The following is a 15212-nucleotide window of genomic DNA, read 5'->3' as shown; positions in this document are numbered from 1 at the left end:
AAGCAGATGTGAGAGACTGGTTAGTGGTTACAGAAGACGTTTGGTTGAAGTGATGGCTGCAAAAGGAGGAGCCACAAGCTACTAATACAAGGGTTCACATACTTTAGCACATGTTAAATTTTTCGTTTTTGTGAAATAAACCACCTTTGTTGAATTAAATAATGAAAATATATCGCTTTTTGTGTGTGTGTCCATTATTTGGAAGGCGTGCTTTCCAAATTGGGATTTGGATGTATGTGTAATAAGCTTATTTTAATGTTTTTTACAAAAACAGTGACCCTGTCTGGAGGGTTCACAAACTTTCAAGCAGCACTGTATATATATATATATATATATGAACCGCTGACAGGTAAGTGAATAACATTGATTATCTCGTTACAATCAAGGGTTGGGATACTATATTAGGCAGCAAGTGACCAGTCAGTTCTTGGAGCTGATGTGTTGGAAGCAGGAAAAATGGGCAAGCGTAAGGTTCTGAGTGGCTTTGTCAACAGGACCAAATAGTGATGGCTAGATGACTGGGTCAGAACATCTCCAAAACAGGAAGTCTTGCAGGGTGTTCCCCGGTATGCAGTGGTCAATACCTACCAAAAGCAGTCCAAGGAACGACAGCCGGTGAACCGGCGATAGGGGTCATGGGTGACCAAGGCTCATTGATGTGCATGGAGGGTGAAGGCTAGCCCGTCTGGTCCGAATCCACAGAACTACTGCAGCTCAAATTGCTGAAAAAGTGAATGCTGGCTATGATAGACAGGTGTCAGAACACACCGTGCATCACAACTTGCTGCGTATGAGGCTGTGTAGCTGCAGACTGGTCAGAGTGTCCACGATGACCCCTGTCCACCACCCAAAGCATCTACAATGGTCATGTGAGCATCAGAACTGGACCGTGGCGCAATGGAAGAAGGTGTCCTGGTCTGATGAATCACGCTTTCTTCTACACCATGTGGACAGCCGGGTGCGTGTGCATCGTTTGCCTGGGGAAGAGGCGGCACCAGGATGCACTATGGGAAGAAGGCAAGCCGGCAGAGGCAGTGTGATGCTCTTGGATCCTTGGATCCTGGCATTCGTGTGGATGTTACTTTGACACATACCACCTACCTACACATTGTTGCAGACCAGGTACACCCCTTTACGGTAATGGCGTTCCCCGATGGCAGTGGCCTCAGGTGGTTTTAATGTTTTAGCTCATCGGTGTATGTATTTACACTCAAAACAGGACGAGGACACTGTAGACACACAAAACAGTGTCTAAATGGCACAGGTCTACTTGAGGTGGTACAAGTCGCCTGATTCGCCCCGTTCAAAAACCAATCAATATTTATGAGGGAGTCATTCAGATTGGACGAACGAAAATCAAGGCTAGAGTAGTGCTGCAACCACCTATCGACTCCACTCCTGTCTTGTGTGTATAGTCATAGAGGACGCCGGCTCTGGTTGCAGGTGTACACGCTCCTGCAATGACCTGGAACAAAGTGCAGAGCTGCAAGCATCAGTACACGCATGCCCCCATATTTCTATAGATAAGGACCCCTCATTGACTACTTTCATTTGCTAACCCTAACCCTAAAATAGATCATTAGTGAGGCTGGGCATACATTGCCATCATTTGTGTGGTTAAAAAATTGAAGTTAGTCCTCTCCAGCATAGCTGAACCAAAGAAAGCACACACCAGCTCAGTCACATGCCATAGCTAGATAGATATGTGTGTATAATGATAGATGTATAAAATCATATGGGATTAAAATATGCTACATGGTCGTGGTGCCATCGCTCTTAGCCACAAGTAAAATCGAGGAAACAGCGGTTCAAGGTCAAAAATGTCTTGGGACTCAAGCTGCAGAGCTAATCCTTTTGAAAAACTGCAGCTGGCAGGTGTTATTCTCTGTAACCTTGTGTTGAAGACGTGTTAGCCGGGGAGCTGCAGTGACGGCAGCTATCTGCCCCCTAGTGGAGAAACTCCAGATGACAAACTGCACTGAGATTAAAAAAAAGGTGACCTTTAGCAGCCCTGTCAAATGTCAAATATTCTGAAACTGAGGTTTGTGTAATTTCACATGTACTCAACACTACAAATACTCATTACAGCTCCGAATGGATACGTCAGAGAAAAAAGAGAAACGGAGACGATACCAGCGATGAGCTTTCAGTTTTATTTAAGGTTTTTTCCAGACCTGCAGAGAACAGTTCATTTTCCTTTTTAAGCGCCTCAATTTTGTTTTCCTCAAGATCATGTTATAACCCATTGTTTTACTTTGTGTCGTTTTCTCCTGGATGAGTTCATTCATCTTGTGAATACTGTTTAATAGGAAGAGGAGGTCAGCTGGGGTAGAGAGAAAGAGAAAGAGAGAGACAGCAAGAGAGAACACGGATCAGGGTTAAGACTTCATAAAGAAAAGGCTGCGGTAGGACAGGCCAGTCTCACGGCCCAGAGGCTGAGAGCACCTTGCTACGACAGTACTTTGTATTGTGCGGCAGCACCTTCTGAGACACACACTCACTGTTTCCACAATTACAAATGTTATCTCAATGTTTTTCTCCATTAGGTGCTTATTTTTTTCCCCTAGCGATCATAATGCTTTATCTATTTTCCAATCACTCCAGCTCCTTTCTCTCATGTTGGATTTAAGGCCTCGTTTAAACCTTTCTGGGTTAAACAAGGGGGAGGGACCTGCTAACCCTATTGGCTCCAGTATATCTGTCACGTCCTCATCAGTCAAGTCATTTCCCCATCTACTGGTGACGATCCCAGTTAGGGCTAGCTACTGTAGGTGCCACACAGTGGCACTGTAAGTATCAGTCCCAACCCTAGTGATCGGGACGTGTGCCGCTATCTCCCAAAGCCCTGGCTTCCCTCCGTTAGGCAGTGCTCCATCCTCTGATACAGAGGTTCAGCAAAATCTCCCCTCCAATAGGACGCCCCCGCCCCCCCCATGGGGAGCCCTCCACTGGAGGGAAACGTGGGCCAAGTGGCCCTTCAGTCGAGCCACTTGTGTCCCTGCCTAACAGGGAGCCCATGCATAGCCTGTGCCCCCAACTCCCCCTCACTCATCCATATACGCCAACTAACTGATCCTGAACATAATTTTTAAAAAGCTATGGGCTAACTTTTGTTTCTTCTCTCCCTCTCTTTTTCTCTGACTTCACCCTTCTCTTAACCACCAGGGATTGGTGCTGTGAGCGTTTAACCGTTTCAGTCTCCAGTCTCAGTGGGGAGGATGAGGGTCTTTGGGGCAAAGCTTTTAGACCAGATTCACAGCTTGCTTCATTCCTCAAAAGTAATCGCGACTTCAACTTTCAAACATATGTGTTGTTCATGCTTAATCATTAGTTTCCTAAAAAAGACCTCTCTTTCAGCCTGTTTCATCTCTTTAATAGAGTTAACGCTTTGTGACGGCCCTGGGCACACTGTTTGCTATACTGCACTGTTGCTCTTCACGACAGCTGGCTACATAATCCCAAAACATTTCAGCGTCAGGCCCACATCTAGGCAGGGGGTCTAAGGAGTGGTGGTGGTAGCAGACAAAGGATACCGATCACTCAAGTGCGACAAAGGAAAACAAACAGGCCTTCCGAGTTGACAAAAATGAGAGATAGAGAGAAAGAAAGGGGGAGAGAGAGAGAGAGAGAGAGAGAGAGAGAGAGAGAGAGAGAGGAAAGAACAAAGCATGTTTGTTATTTTGTTAATAATTTTTATAATCTGCAGATTGGTCGTGTATCGCAACAGGGGATGGGAGGGGATGTCGATGTAAGGTGAGTGGGGTAATGAGGTGGCGGCGGAGGTGTTGGAGAATGGCCAGGTGCCTGCTCGTAGTCTGTGTTCAGTGGCGGTCCACAGAGGCACTCTGTAGCAGCTCTGTGGCGGGCTGGCCCGGGGGTCTGAAGGCTGTCTGGAAGCCCGGGGGAGGTGAGTGGAACTGACTGGCGGGGTTAGCAGTGGGAGGGGGCAGGTACGGAGCCCAGCCAGCGGCAGCTCTGTGGTGGAGGGGCAGGTGGCCGTCAAGGAGGCCGCTGTGTAGGGGCTGGGGGGTGGGCACCGCTGAGCTGGCCGGGCCGTCCATCTCTGTGAGCGCCTGCAGGGACTTGAGCCAGTGTGGTGGGTTGTCGTCCTGGAGACAGTCTAAACTGCTTCCTGCCGTAGCAGGGATACCTGCAGGAGGATTGGATGGAGTGAAGACACATCAGGAATGGAAACCTGGGTGACTGATGGTAACAAAGTTGAAGTAAAACATGTGATCCACTCGTGACTTGTCTGTATTTACTGCCCTATGATGTTGCCAGTGTTTTATGTTGATGCTTATGTAAGAAGTTTTTATGAAAGACAGTTTATTTATTGACCGAGAATGTATTGGTTTCTGAATCCTGTGGGGTTCATAAGGTGGGTGTAGCGATGCACACCTGTGTGTTTTCTACATTTGAGCACTATGCAGTGTCTAAGTGTGTTGTCTTTCTATCTGGTGTGGTGTGTGTCACACCTAATGACTGTGGATAAGAATTACCATCCGGAAGAAACTAACCAACTAACTCACTGCAAGTTTAATCAGTTGATCTGGACACGTTTATTGAGAGAAACGTTTCATCACTCATCTAAATGACCTCTTCAGTCTCAACTGACTGCAGGTATCCCTACCCTTATAAACAATACAGTGGCATAATGACTGAAACTATTGGTTTCACATGCAAATTGCTGTGAGCAAACTGCCGTAACAAACTAATTAACATCTTGACAATGCCACTGATTTGATGAGTGCTGCTAAATACATGTTACATTTATTCATGCATACATACACACACTGTTCTGATGCAACGCACAATTATATTTTTTGTTAACTAAATAAAGTTTTAATGGACTGACTGTTTCAGAAGGGCACAGACAAACTTCACATGGCGAGTGTCAGCGGCCCACCTGTGATGATGGCAGGGTCCATCCAGCTGGCCGTACCGTCCCAGCTGAGGCTGTGCGAGATTCCTGCCGGCCCGGCTGGCCCACCAATGTGGTTAACACTGCTGGAGGATGAGGAGGAAGAGGAGGAGGAGGAATTCGGAAGGCCCCCGAAGTTGATGTTGATGTTGGGCAGAAGAGCTCTGAGGCCATCCTGCCACTCTTTCACATTTAAACCTTCTATAGAGCTGCTGTTTTCTGCAAAAACAAGAGAAGGAACAAGAAAAGAGGATGACAGGTATAGATCAGTTTCTTAGTTGATTTGGCCGCCAGCTTGTGGCCAGGCAGAGAACTGCACCATTTGATTTCCCCACTGCAAGGTCAATTAAAGTGACCAAAAACAACACCAGGGGCTTCTTCTGGCATGACACACATTTTGACACTTAAAACCCTGTTCATTTGATTAGTGCTTTAGCATGTATTAATTCAACAGAATACAGGACGTTGACACGAGCGACATGGGATGCCAGTACCTGATATGGGGATCCCTCCCAGTCCTGTGTTGTGCTGAGGGGGCAGGTTCAGGTCTAGGAAATTACTGTGTGAGGCAGCGCCAGCCGAGTGGTTCAAGTGTGTGACATTATTGCGTGTGGGGAGGCCCATCCAGGGATGCCTGGCTGCCGGCTGCTGACTGGCCTGGCTGTTCTGACTGCCGGGGAAGCTGAAGGAGCTGTAGACGGCTCTGTGGTGGAGCTGGGAGAGGCGTGGCGGGCCACCAGGGAAGTTGTGAGGGTTGTTGGGGTTCGAGGGGGGCAGGCTGGCGCTGTGGTGGTGCCCATGGGAGAGTGGCCCTGGGGACCGCGGGCTCTGATCCTGGACAGAGAGCTCCTTCTCGATTAGGTCAGCCAGGGCCTTGCGAGTGACATCGAAGGGGTCAAAGCCCAGGTCGTCATCTTGCTGTTTGGAGGACGAGCCGAAGCCAAAGGCTGCCTGCCAGTCTGTGGATGAGGACACTGGTATTGTGTCTGGGAAGGGTAGGAGGGAAAACCGCAAGTTACATTTCAATCTCAAAACATTGTTATCTAGCACAAACTGACAACACTTTTGTAAGAAATCCCTAAAGCGCCATATTCGTCTAGAATGAGCTTATAACCATAGACTACAATTACAAGTTGTTAATAGTGATAATTGCCAAGCTCAGGGCAACAACAACATCCTGGAAATTGAAGTGACAACTATTCCTGTGTCCCTGAAATAGTGTCATCATCTAGCCTGTTTAGAGACTACTACACAAAGAAAAACAAAAACCCTTTTGTCACTTGGTAGTGAGTGGTCCACTGCACAGTTTGCCGAGCACAAACAATTGCACAATTTAAAACATAAAAGAGTGGCGAGATATGCCAACAGCACGAGCAGGCATTGCCATCCGAGTCCACCCACCTGATGTGAACAGGCTCTGTGGTTCGGGGGTCATAGGCCAGTCGGAGCCACTGCGCGGGGAACTTGGGAAGGGAGGCAGGCCGGCAGGGAGGGGGTTGGGGTGTCTGAAATTGCTGTTGTCTGAGAAGAGCGACTGGGACTCAGCTGCTGCGCCTTCAAAGGGCGAGCGGGCTGTGAGGTCTGACACGCTGATGGGCACCACTAGGCTGGGCTTGGTTAGGCCCGGGGGAGGGGAGGGGGAGTCACTGTTGGGTATCTGGATGGGAAAGAGAGACACAGGAGAGAGAGAGACATGAGAGAATGCCCAAATCAGACTCCCCTTCAAATGTTACTTATATTCGAAAGAAGAGGTTGGGTTTTGTTTTTTTCTATCCATCTTTTTTTTTTAAAAAATTTTTACCTGTTGTAAGGTCTCTCCGTTCACCATACTGATAGATTCTGGAGGTTTGTCGTTGGGACTGGAGGGACAAAATGACAACCTAGCATCAATGTGAGATCATGAAAAAGAAGAGAATGAGAACATACGTTGGTGTAGATCAGACCCGTCTCTATATGGGCTGGGATTCACACCACATTGAAGATAAACAAACTAAACAACTTTCCTGTATCAAATGTTCAAAAACAAAATACATCTTGACAATTTGGCCAAATTGCACAGATCTGACGTGTATTTTTTACCTGTTACTGTCACAGTTGGAGGAGAAGGGGGACAGGGTGGTACCCTGTCCAGACCCCAGCTCTGTTTCCAGTCCGTCTGAAGTCAGTACTTCCTGGTCTAGATAGCAGTCTAGCAGCGGAGGGGATTTGCGGTCCTCTGAAAGCCCATTGGCCAATTTGTTATGCCCTGACAGTGTAGGCCACCCATCTTTACTGTTGCCGTTGTTGGCTCTGTTACACAACAAGGAAAAATAAAAATATAGAACAGTTCAAGCTTTATCTAATTACAATTCAACTATGAATTTAAAGTAATGGGAGAAATGACAAAGGTAGTAAAAAAAAAAAGGCTTTGCCTTTGTGTGGAGTTGGTTTTACTCTTTGACTTGTCTGTTCCACATGTTGGAGGTTGTAGAAAGCTTGGGTTCATTTTATAAAGGTCTTGGAGGAGTTTCTGTTCGTACTCTTGGTGTTTTCCGGCCTAAAACCAAACGATACACCGTAAAACAGTGTCATGTTATTAGAGAAGTTATTCACACGCACACAATTCTAAGATATGGCACCATTTCCCCCCCAGCAGCTTTTGAGAAGCTGGTGAAATAGTGAGCTGAATTGCCATTATGTGGATATTGTTTCTGAAGTTTGAAGCTGCTTTTTGAAAGAGAAGGAAGAACCGTTACCACTTAGCATGAGCAACACTTAAAATTACCTGCATTTCCTCTTTAGTAAAACTAGCCGCCTCATCTCCCAACTCATGTAGATACATACAATCTGGTTTGGGACACTGCATACTTTTGAGGAAGTAACTGCAGTATTTTGTAGTGCCTAAAGAAGCCTGTAATGCAGAAAAGTAAAAAAGAAAAAAAGAAAAAAAAAAGTGATATCCAAATTTTCCCATGAGAATTGATTAGGTTTTACTTAGTTTCTTCTCAAAGTAAACATTCATTTACAGTATAAAAAAAACATTTAACTTATGTTCACCACTTTCGTTACTATTTGTTCAAGATATATCTTTTCTCTGACAAGCAACAAGAATAGAGAAAATAGGTGGGAGGGGGAACAGAGTTTTTGATACAGATTGTAAAAACAAAGACATATCTAAAATGAACAAAAATGAAAGAAATCATAAAAATTCTCCATCCTTCATCATGATGGGTTAATTCTCACCTTCAGAGTTCTACCATCAACCACCACATTGTTCACACACTGTATTGCTCTGAGGGCATCCTCAGACCGTATGTAAGTGACATAAGCGCTGGCACTGGGCCCCTGCAGAACCAGACAGCCATAGTAAACACACACGCACATCACTTGGACTCAACAGCTGGCTGTTAATTAGTTCTGATGTTATGGAATCCTTACTGAATGTCAGTCCTTTTTATACAGACTCAAGAGGATAGAGTATCCTGTGAGGTTGATCCAACTTCTCACCTGTGAACCTGCGTAAGATGTGCTGTTGTTGATTACCACTTTATGTATTTTCCCAAACTTTCCAAAGTACTCTGGCCTTTTAAGGACCTGTAGGGAAAATGCAGAAAAAACAACAACAAAACATGTTTATAATAAGTTTAGATGCACTAGATACCTTTTTCTGTACAACACTAATTCAAAGTTTTGTACATTACACTGCAGAGAACCTCCAGTCAAGGGATAGCATTGACAAGACTTACAAACATGCATATAAACATTTCCCCTCATTTATCAAAAATTTCCAAAGAGCTGAAGTCTCTTAATCTTCACAGCATCTTCAGACACCAAGTAAGCCTACGATACATCAGACAACTTGCATTTTGAGCTTGCCACTGACACATAAAGAAACAGCAAAAGAGGAGATGCAATCACTCAATTTGGGGCGACAGCGGCTCGGAGGTAGAGCAGGTCGTCCGGTAACTGGAGAGTTGCCAGTTCGATCTGCGGCTCCTCCTGGCAATTGCTGAGGTGTACCCTAGCAAGACGCCCAACGGTCTCCAATGTGCTGGTTGTTACCTTGCATGGTTGACACCACCATTGGTCTATGTGTGCTTGGGTGAATGTGAGGCATTCATTGATTGTAAAGCACTCTGAGCAGCTGCTGCAGCTAGAAAAGCTTGAGATAAATTAGGGATGCACGATGATATCGGCACATCATCGGTATGAAATATCGTCATCAGCCCGAAATGAACATTTCAGCTGATATGACAGGCCATTAAGATGACAGTTTATGTGCACAGGATGCGAACCGTTGACTAAACGCTCGACAGTGCCCCTAGTGCACGCCAAAAATGACATCGTCACGTTGCCTGCGTTGAGCATGAAAGAGAATACAACGAGTATGTTTGCAGTGTGAAGATTTTTTTTCCGAAGTGTCCGAAATGGATAGCAAAGTTGCTATTTGCAATGATTGCTCAGCGTTGGTAATGCGAGGAGGAGCCAAATCACATTCCTTCAACACTAAACATTTAACTGCCCATCTTAAGAGCCGTCATCCTGATCATTACTACGAATTTGCCCTGTCAATGTGTACATTTCTAAATTCTATTTTATGTCTGCATCTGCCAGTGGGCCATCACAATAAGAGTAGGCATAATAATGTTAATTCCACTACAGGAGAGACTTGATATTCTCTGCAATTAGGTGGGAAAAAAAATGTGCATATATCGGCATCGGCTAATTGAGTTGGAAAATATTGGCATATCAGATCAGCATAAATCCAGTATCATGCATCCCTTATATAAATGCAATCCATTTATCATTAATTTGAACTTGGAAAAAAAAAAAAAAAAAAAACATTCAGCGTTGTTACCTCAGGGTCAGCAAGCCGTTGCGAGAGCCCCACCACAAACACCAGGTTTCTCTGAACCACCCGGACGCTGGCCAGGTGCTTGCGGTTCTCTGTCACCTTTTGCTTCTTCTCATTCTGCTTCTGCTTCTTCTCATTCTTTATCCTCTGGATCTCCTCCTGTGACAGGGGCTTGTACACTGCTGGATCCTCGGGGTACGGCTGTGCACGCAGGGAGAATGTTAACAGCGGTTTGATCGCAAAGTCATTATCCAAAAAAAGTGAGTTGTCTTATGAAAACATGGTTGAAAGTATAAAAATCAAAACAAATGACAGTGCATTTTGAATTGCAGAAATTACATGGGTCATTGGTTAGAAATGAAAAAACATTAACAAACAAGTTCTTCAAAATTGTAAAAACATTAAATGATGATTCTATTTCATTTTTTCAAAGGGATTTTCAGGTGTACATCACAGAATTCTTGATATTTCAGCATCGTGTAGCATTTTACAGCTACCACCAAGCACAAGAGCGGATTACGTTAACATTTTACATATCAAAAACCAGTGACTATAGACGAGATGTATGAACCTATAAAGCCAGTGGCAGCTGGTTCACATTATTTAGCTTCACACTCAGGTTACTGTGTTCATTTGGATGAATCATCATCATCATGCTCATCTTCACCCTTTTTAAGTTTTTTTATTTTTCACCTTTTTCTCCCCATTTGTATCCGGTTAATTACCCTGGTACTCTTCTGAGCCGTCCCGGTCACTGCTCAACCCCCTCTGCTGATCCGGGGAGGGCTGCAGACTACCGCGCCTCCTCCGATACATGTGGAGCCGCCAGCCGCTTCTTTTTACATGACAGTGAGGAGTTTCGCCAGGGGGACGTAGCGCGTGGGAGGATCACGCTATTCCCCCCAGTTCCCCCTCCCTCCTGAACAGGCGCACTGACCGACCAGAAGAGGCGCTAGTGCAGTGACCAGGACACATACCCACAATCCAGCTTCCCATCCGCAGACATAGCCAATTGTGTCTGTAGGGATGCCCAGTCAACCCGGAGGTAACATGGGGATTCGAACCGAACAGCCCCTTGTTGGTAGGCAACGGAATAGACTGCTCCACTACCCGGACACCCCTAACCTGATAACATTTACTTCAGCATCTCTGAAATATTCTCTGCACCATTGTACTTAATTGCCTCTTATTTTACCTGTATGTAGTCAATCCTTGTGTATATATCTGAAGACTGTCGTGTTATTCTGGTAAGTACACTGAGAGCCACGAAACCAGAGTCAAATTCCATGTGTGTACAAACTTATGTGGCCAATAACTCTTATTCTAACTCTGATTCCCTCTGCTGCCATTAAGGCAGAATTTTCCCTTTAACTCAAATAGTACGTACACACTGGCAGACTAGTGTTGCACTGGACTTTTCACGTCGAAACTTTTAACAAGGATGCATTGCTGGCCATACCCCAAATCTTAATAAAATAATAAAGTGTTTTTTTTTCGTTAACACTTGTGGAAAATCCTGATTAGTACATCATGATTGGGGTGTGGCCAGCAGAGCAACTCAATTTAAAGTTTCAACCTGAAAAGGCCAGTGCAACACTAATTTTCTGACCTATGTGACTTAAGTGTTTCATTACTCTTAAATAACCTCTACGGTTTTCCTGTTGTCACATTGGACAATGTCCCTCACCTTTCTGCAGGCGGGGCAGAGGCCATTCTCATCTGTGCGGATGCGGTGCCAGCAGAAGCGGCAGATCTGGTAGCCGCATGTGCAGGGGAAAAAGTTGACGTCGTCAATCTCAAGCGGTTCCATGCACAGTGGGCACTCCATGGGGTCGTCCTTCATCTCAGGGCTGTGGGACATCCTATGGCACGGTGAGAAGGGGCGGGTGGGTGGTGTCGAAGCTGGTCACAGAGAGCCAGGCTGAGAACACATGCATAAGAAAACTGGCACTAAGCATGACAACTCCAGTGTAGGCATATTACAATCGACTCCACTTTCATTTAATTTAATCTTACCACTTCCATTATATTTTAATACGTAGTGAAACAGTGACGCTCCCCAGTCTACATTTAATTCACCGAGGTCACAAATTTGGATTAAACTGTTAAAAGCAACAAACACAAACATTAATACATATGATACAAATACAAATGACCAGTCTAGTGTTTATCCTGTTCCAATTGTGGGGTGGGGGAATCGGGATAAACAGTGTCACGGACTTGGAAAAGGCATGGGCACCAAGACTTACCCGTCATAAAGATGCAACGGTCAATTGTGCAAAATTTAACAATCCTTAAAGTGACGTCATCCTCAAGGTTACTTGGGGATGAGCTGGCATAAATAACAGACGCTAGCCACGTTGATTCACAGACATATTTGCGAGTGGCAGGTACTTGCCAAACGACCGTCTTGAGTTCTGCACGGCAATCTCTGTCGCAGATTCCTCACAAAGCAAACTCAGTGACGGCACGGGTTAACAAGCCAACAATGAAACACTGAACACATCCAGTCCAACAGTGATTATGAACTGCACCGATTGCATACATATCCAATCCGTTAGGCAGGTAGATCGATAGACAAATCGATAGATGGGTAGATAAGTACACACTCGATCGTCCTGCTTGAGGAAATTTGTTGTCACAGTCTGTACAATAAAACACAGGCACACCGGCTTGCATATTGACATTTATGTGTCCATACAGTCACACATGGGTACGCTGATACTACGGACTATGAACAGACACCGCTAACATTTGAACAAGACGAGAGCCTTGTGTCTCCTAACGCTACCACACTGCCAAATGTCAGCTGACTGAAGCCAAACAGCCAGTTAGCCAAGTCGGTAACGTTAGCCGTTAGCCGCTGTGGGTTTTTTTGGACGGCACATTACGACAGATGTTAGCCGGCTGGGCTAGGTACAAGTTAGCCGTGAGACGGAGTGGGGGGGGGGGGGGAGGAAGCCGGTCAAGCGTCGAGAAATAACTGCACGTCAATTAACGCCGAAAAGCAATCACATGAATCGGGAATTTTTGTTTTACTACACCGGCGCGACGCCGAATTTCGGCGTGACAGCCGCCTTGGCTGCACATACTGGGTGACAGTTGGGTTCGAGCGCTAGCGTTAGCGTTAGCGCCGTAAGCTAGCCACAACAAGCCGAGCTAATGGCGCGGCCCACGCAGGCTAATGGGCAACTCGGTAACGGGGCAAGTTAGCGCTCTCGTTACTGGACGTACCGCAGCGGATATCACTGGCATCCCTTCGCTTTACAACGTAAAGGGGGGAGGGTGTTGGTATAAAGACGTCAAACACTTTAAACGTGTCAGCGGGTGAACAGTTAAACCGACGGCCCCTGTTTATTTATGACGGGGGGGACTGGACGCCAGCTAAACGAGTTAGCAACTTGGTTATCACTTAAACACGTTAGCATTTTTGGCTAGCGGTACTCACCCTGTCCGTATTTAGCGAAGGATTCCACTCCAAGGGAGTCACACCAAACTGGGCGGCGACTGCGAGCCAATGTGTCTGAACCGTCAAAATTACTATAAATAGATACGCGAGATAGTCTTGGGTTTGTTGCTCGGCTGCGATTAAAAGGGCTTACGGGGACGTTTACCCCTTTCTCGTCTTGGTATTGAGGAGACCGTTTACGCTCAAACCACCATCTTAGTTAGCATTAAAATAGGGCGGAGCGAACGGGGCAAGCATTCAACCGCAACTGAGGCTGCGCAGAAGACGCTGCTTTATGGGAGTTGTTGTTCCACCGGGGGGTTAATTTCTTGGCGACAGATCATTTATTAAAAGTACAACGCGGGCGTAGATTTGTGTCCCCCCCCCCACCCACCTACCTCGACGGTCTGCTGTAGTGCCTCCAACCATTTCTTTTGCAAACTGCCCAAAGTGACGTCACTCAATAACATTAAGCAGCCATCACTGAAGCACATCTATGATATACCCCCACCACCAAAAATCAATTGATTTGTGATCAAAATAGGTTTTGCCTTTCTCACTCGTGTCTAGGCTGATCGATGCAGAAGTGTATAGCCGGGGAGGGAGGGGGGAGGATATGAACTGATGAAAAATTTACCTGGTCTGTTATTAGAAACCACCTAACACAGGAAATATTCTGCAAATATATCCAAATCAGAATCATGTTTATTGGCCATGTAAGTTTGCACATACACGGAATTTGACTCTTGTTTCGTGGCTCTGTCAGTGTGCTTAACATGGAATAACAACACAACAATCTTCAAATATATACACAAGGATGGGCTATATACGGGCGATATTACTGACCATGAAAGAAAGCAGCAAAAAAATAAAATAGAGGGAGAGAGAGACAGAGAGATCACATTGTGACTACTGTAAAAATCGATTTCTCACATATAATTACCTATAAAGCCTATATCCTTTAGAGACGCGAAACCGGAGTCAAATCCCATGTGTGTGCAAAGCTACATTGCCAATAAACATGATTCTGATGAAGTATTGTAGCGAATTCGGGGCACAACGCAACCACACGAAGTGCCGGGGCCGGGACGCGAACCCGTATCGCCCGCACCGCAGGAGGCATCGCTAACCGCTCGACTAAAGGGTCATTTCCGCTACTTCACACCTCAGGGCGCATGCGCTTCCGATGGCCTTACGGTCGCTCCATCCCACTTCTGACACCAATGTAGCGAAGTTGCTACCACGTCAGAATTGTGCCAATTCGCGTCTTAAGCTATGACGTAGGCACGTCCCTGTTGCGTAGGCGCGCGCGCGCGAATTTGCTTCCGGCTCCATCGACTTGTTGACAATATGCCTCACTGCTGTGTCCCCCTTTGTTTAAATCGATCAGAGAGTAAAACTGAGACCAAACTGTCTTTCTATCGCTTTCCTCCGAAAGACAAAGATAAGAAGAGGTGGCTGCAGTTAATACGGTAAGTTGCTATTGAAGAAATGCATTGAAAATCGAAGTTTGGCGCCGACTTTTGTGCTAAGTGCAGACTAGCTACCCTGCACTGCAGACTAGCTACTACCGGTAGCTACCCTCTTGTTACCGAAATCCACGTTACATACTAGACAGGTATTTAGATTTTTAGCTAATTCAACAAGCGAGGATCAATATATGTGCTTTTCCATATGTTTTTCTGCTCAATAAGGCTTTAATCAGAGTGTAGTGGAGGGTAAACAAGCATCGGTTAGCCACTTATGTTGTTACTACTACAACCCTGTCTGTGAAGACATACAGTTACTGTAAGCAAGCATTATGTCAGCTACACACTCGGAAAACTGCATTATTCTATGCATTGTTATCCCATGATTATCTAAAACGAGATGATGCATCTCAAGGGGATTATCATTAAAGAGACTTGGAGTAAATGCATGAATAAGCAGGGGTACATAACGTTAGATAGTCCAGGTGAATGTGCTGTTTCTGCCTGTTTTGTTACAGTAGTTTCACTTCTGACTTTTCC

At 45.6% G+C, this 15212-nt stretch overlaps 1 protein-coding gene across 2 annotated transcripts; it reads right to left on the bottom strand.

Moving 5' to 3' along the window:
• Window positions 1–2132: 2132 nt before the first annotated feature.
• On the bottom strand, window positions 2133–13406 carry cnot4a (CCR4-NOT transcription complex, subunit 4a). Of its 2 annotated transcripts, XM_056281726.1 has the most exons (13): window positions 13204–13406; window positions 11443–11676; window positions 9759–9956; window positions 8408–8494; window positions 8144–8245; window positions 7686–7811; window positions 7333–7457; window positions 7001–7210; window positions 6723–6780; window positions 6323–6578; window positions 5416–5907; window positions 4907–5140; window positions 2133–4150 (listed from the first exon to the last, which is right to left on the bottom strand). In XM_056281726.1, exons 2-13 carry the CDS (start codon window positions 11614–11616, stop codon window positions 3822–3824), a joined length of 2391 nt encoding a protein of 796 aa, XP_056137701.1. In that variant the 5' UTR covers window positions 11617–11676; window positions 13204–13406; the 3' UTR covers window positions 2133–3821. The 2 variants fall into 2 exon arrangements, with proteins under 2 accessions (XP_056137701.1, XP_056137702.1); XM_056281727.1 differs by lacking the exon at window positions 8144–8245.
• Between the last annotated feature and the right edge of the window lie 1806 nt (window positions 13407–15212).

Source organism: Lampris incognitus, chromosome 6 (assembly GCF_029633865.1).
Source record: "Lampris incognitus isolate fLamInc1 chromosome 6, fLamInc1.hap2, whole genome shotgun sequence".
Lineage (NCBI taxonomy): Eukaryota > Metazoa > Chordata > Actinopteri > Lampriformes > Lampridae > Lampris > Lampris incognitus.
The sequence above is the reverse complement of the archived record's forward strand: the minus strand, read 5'-3'. Positions and strand labels throughout refer to the sequence as shown.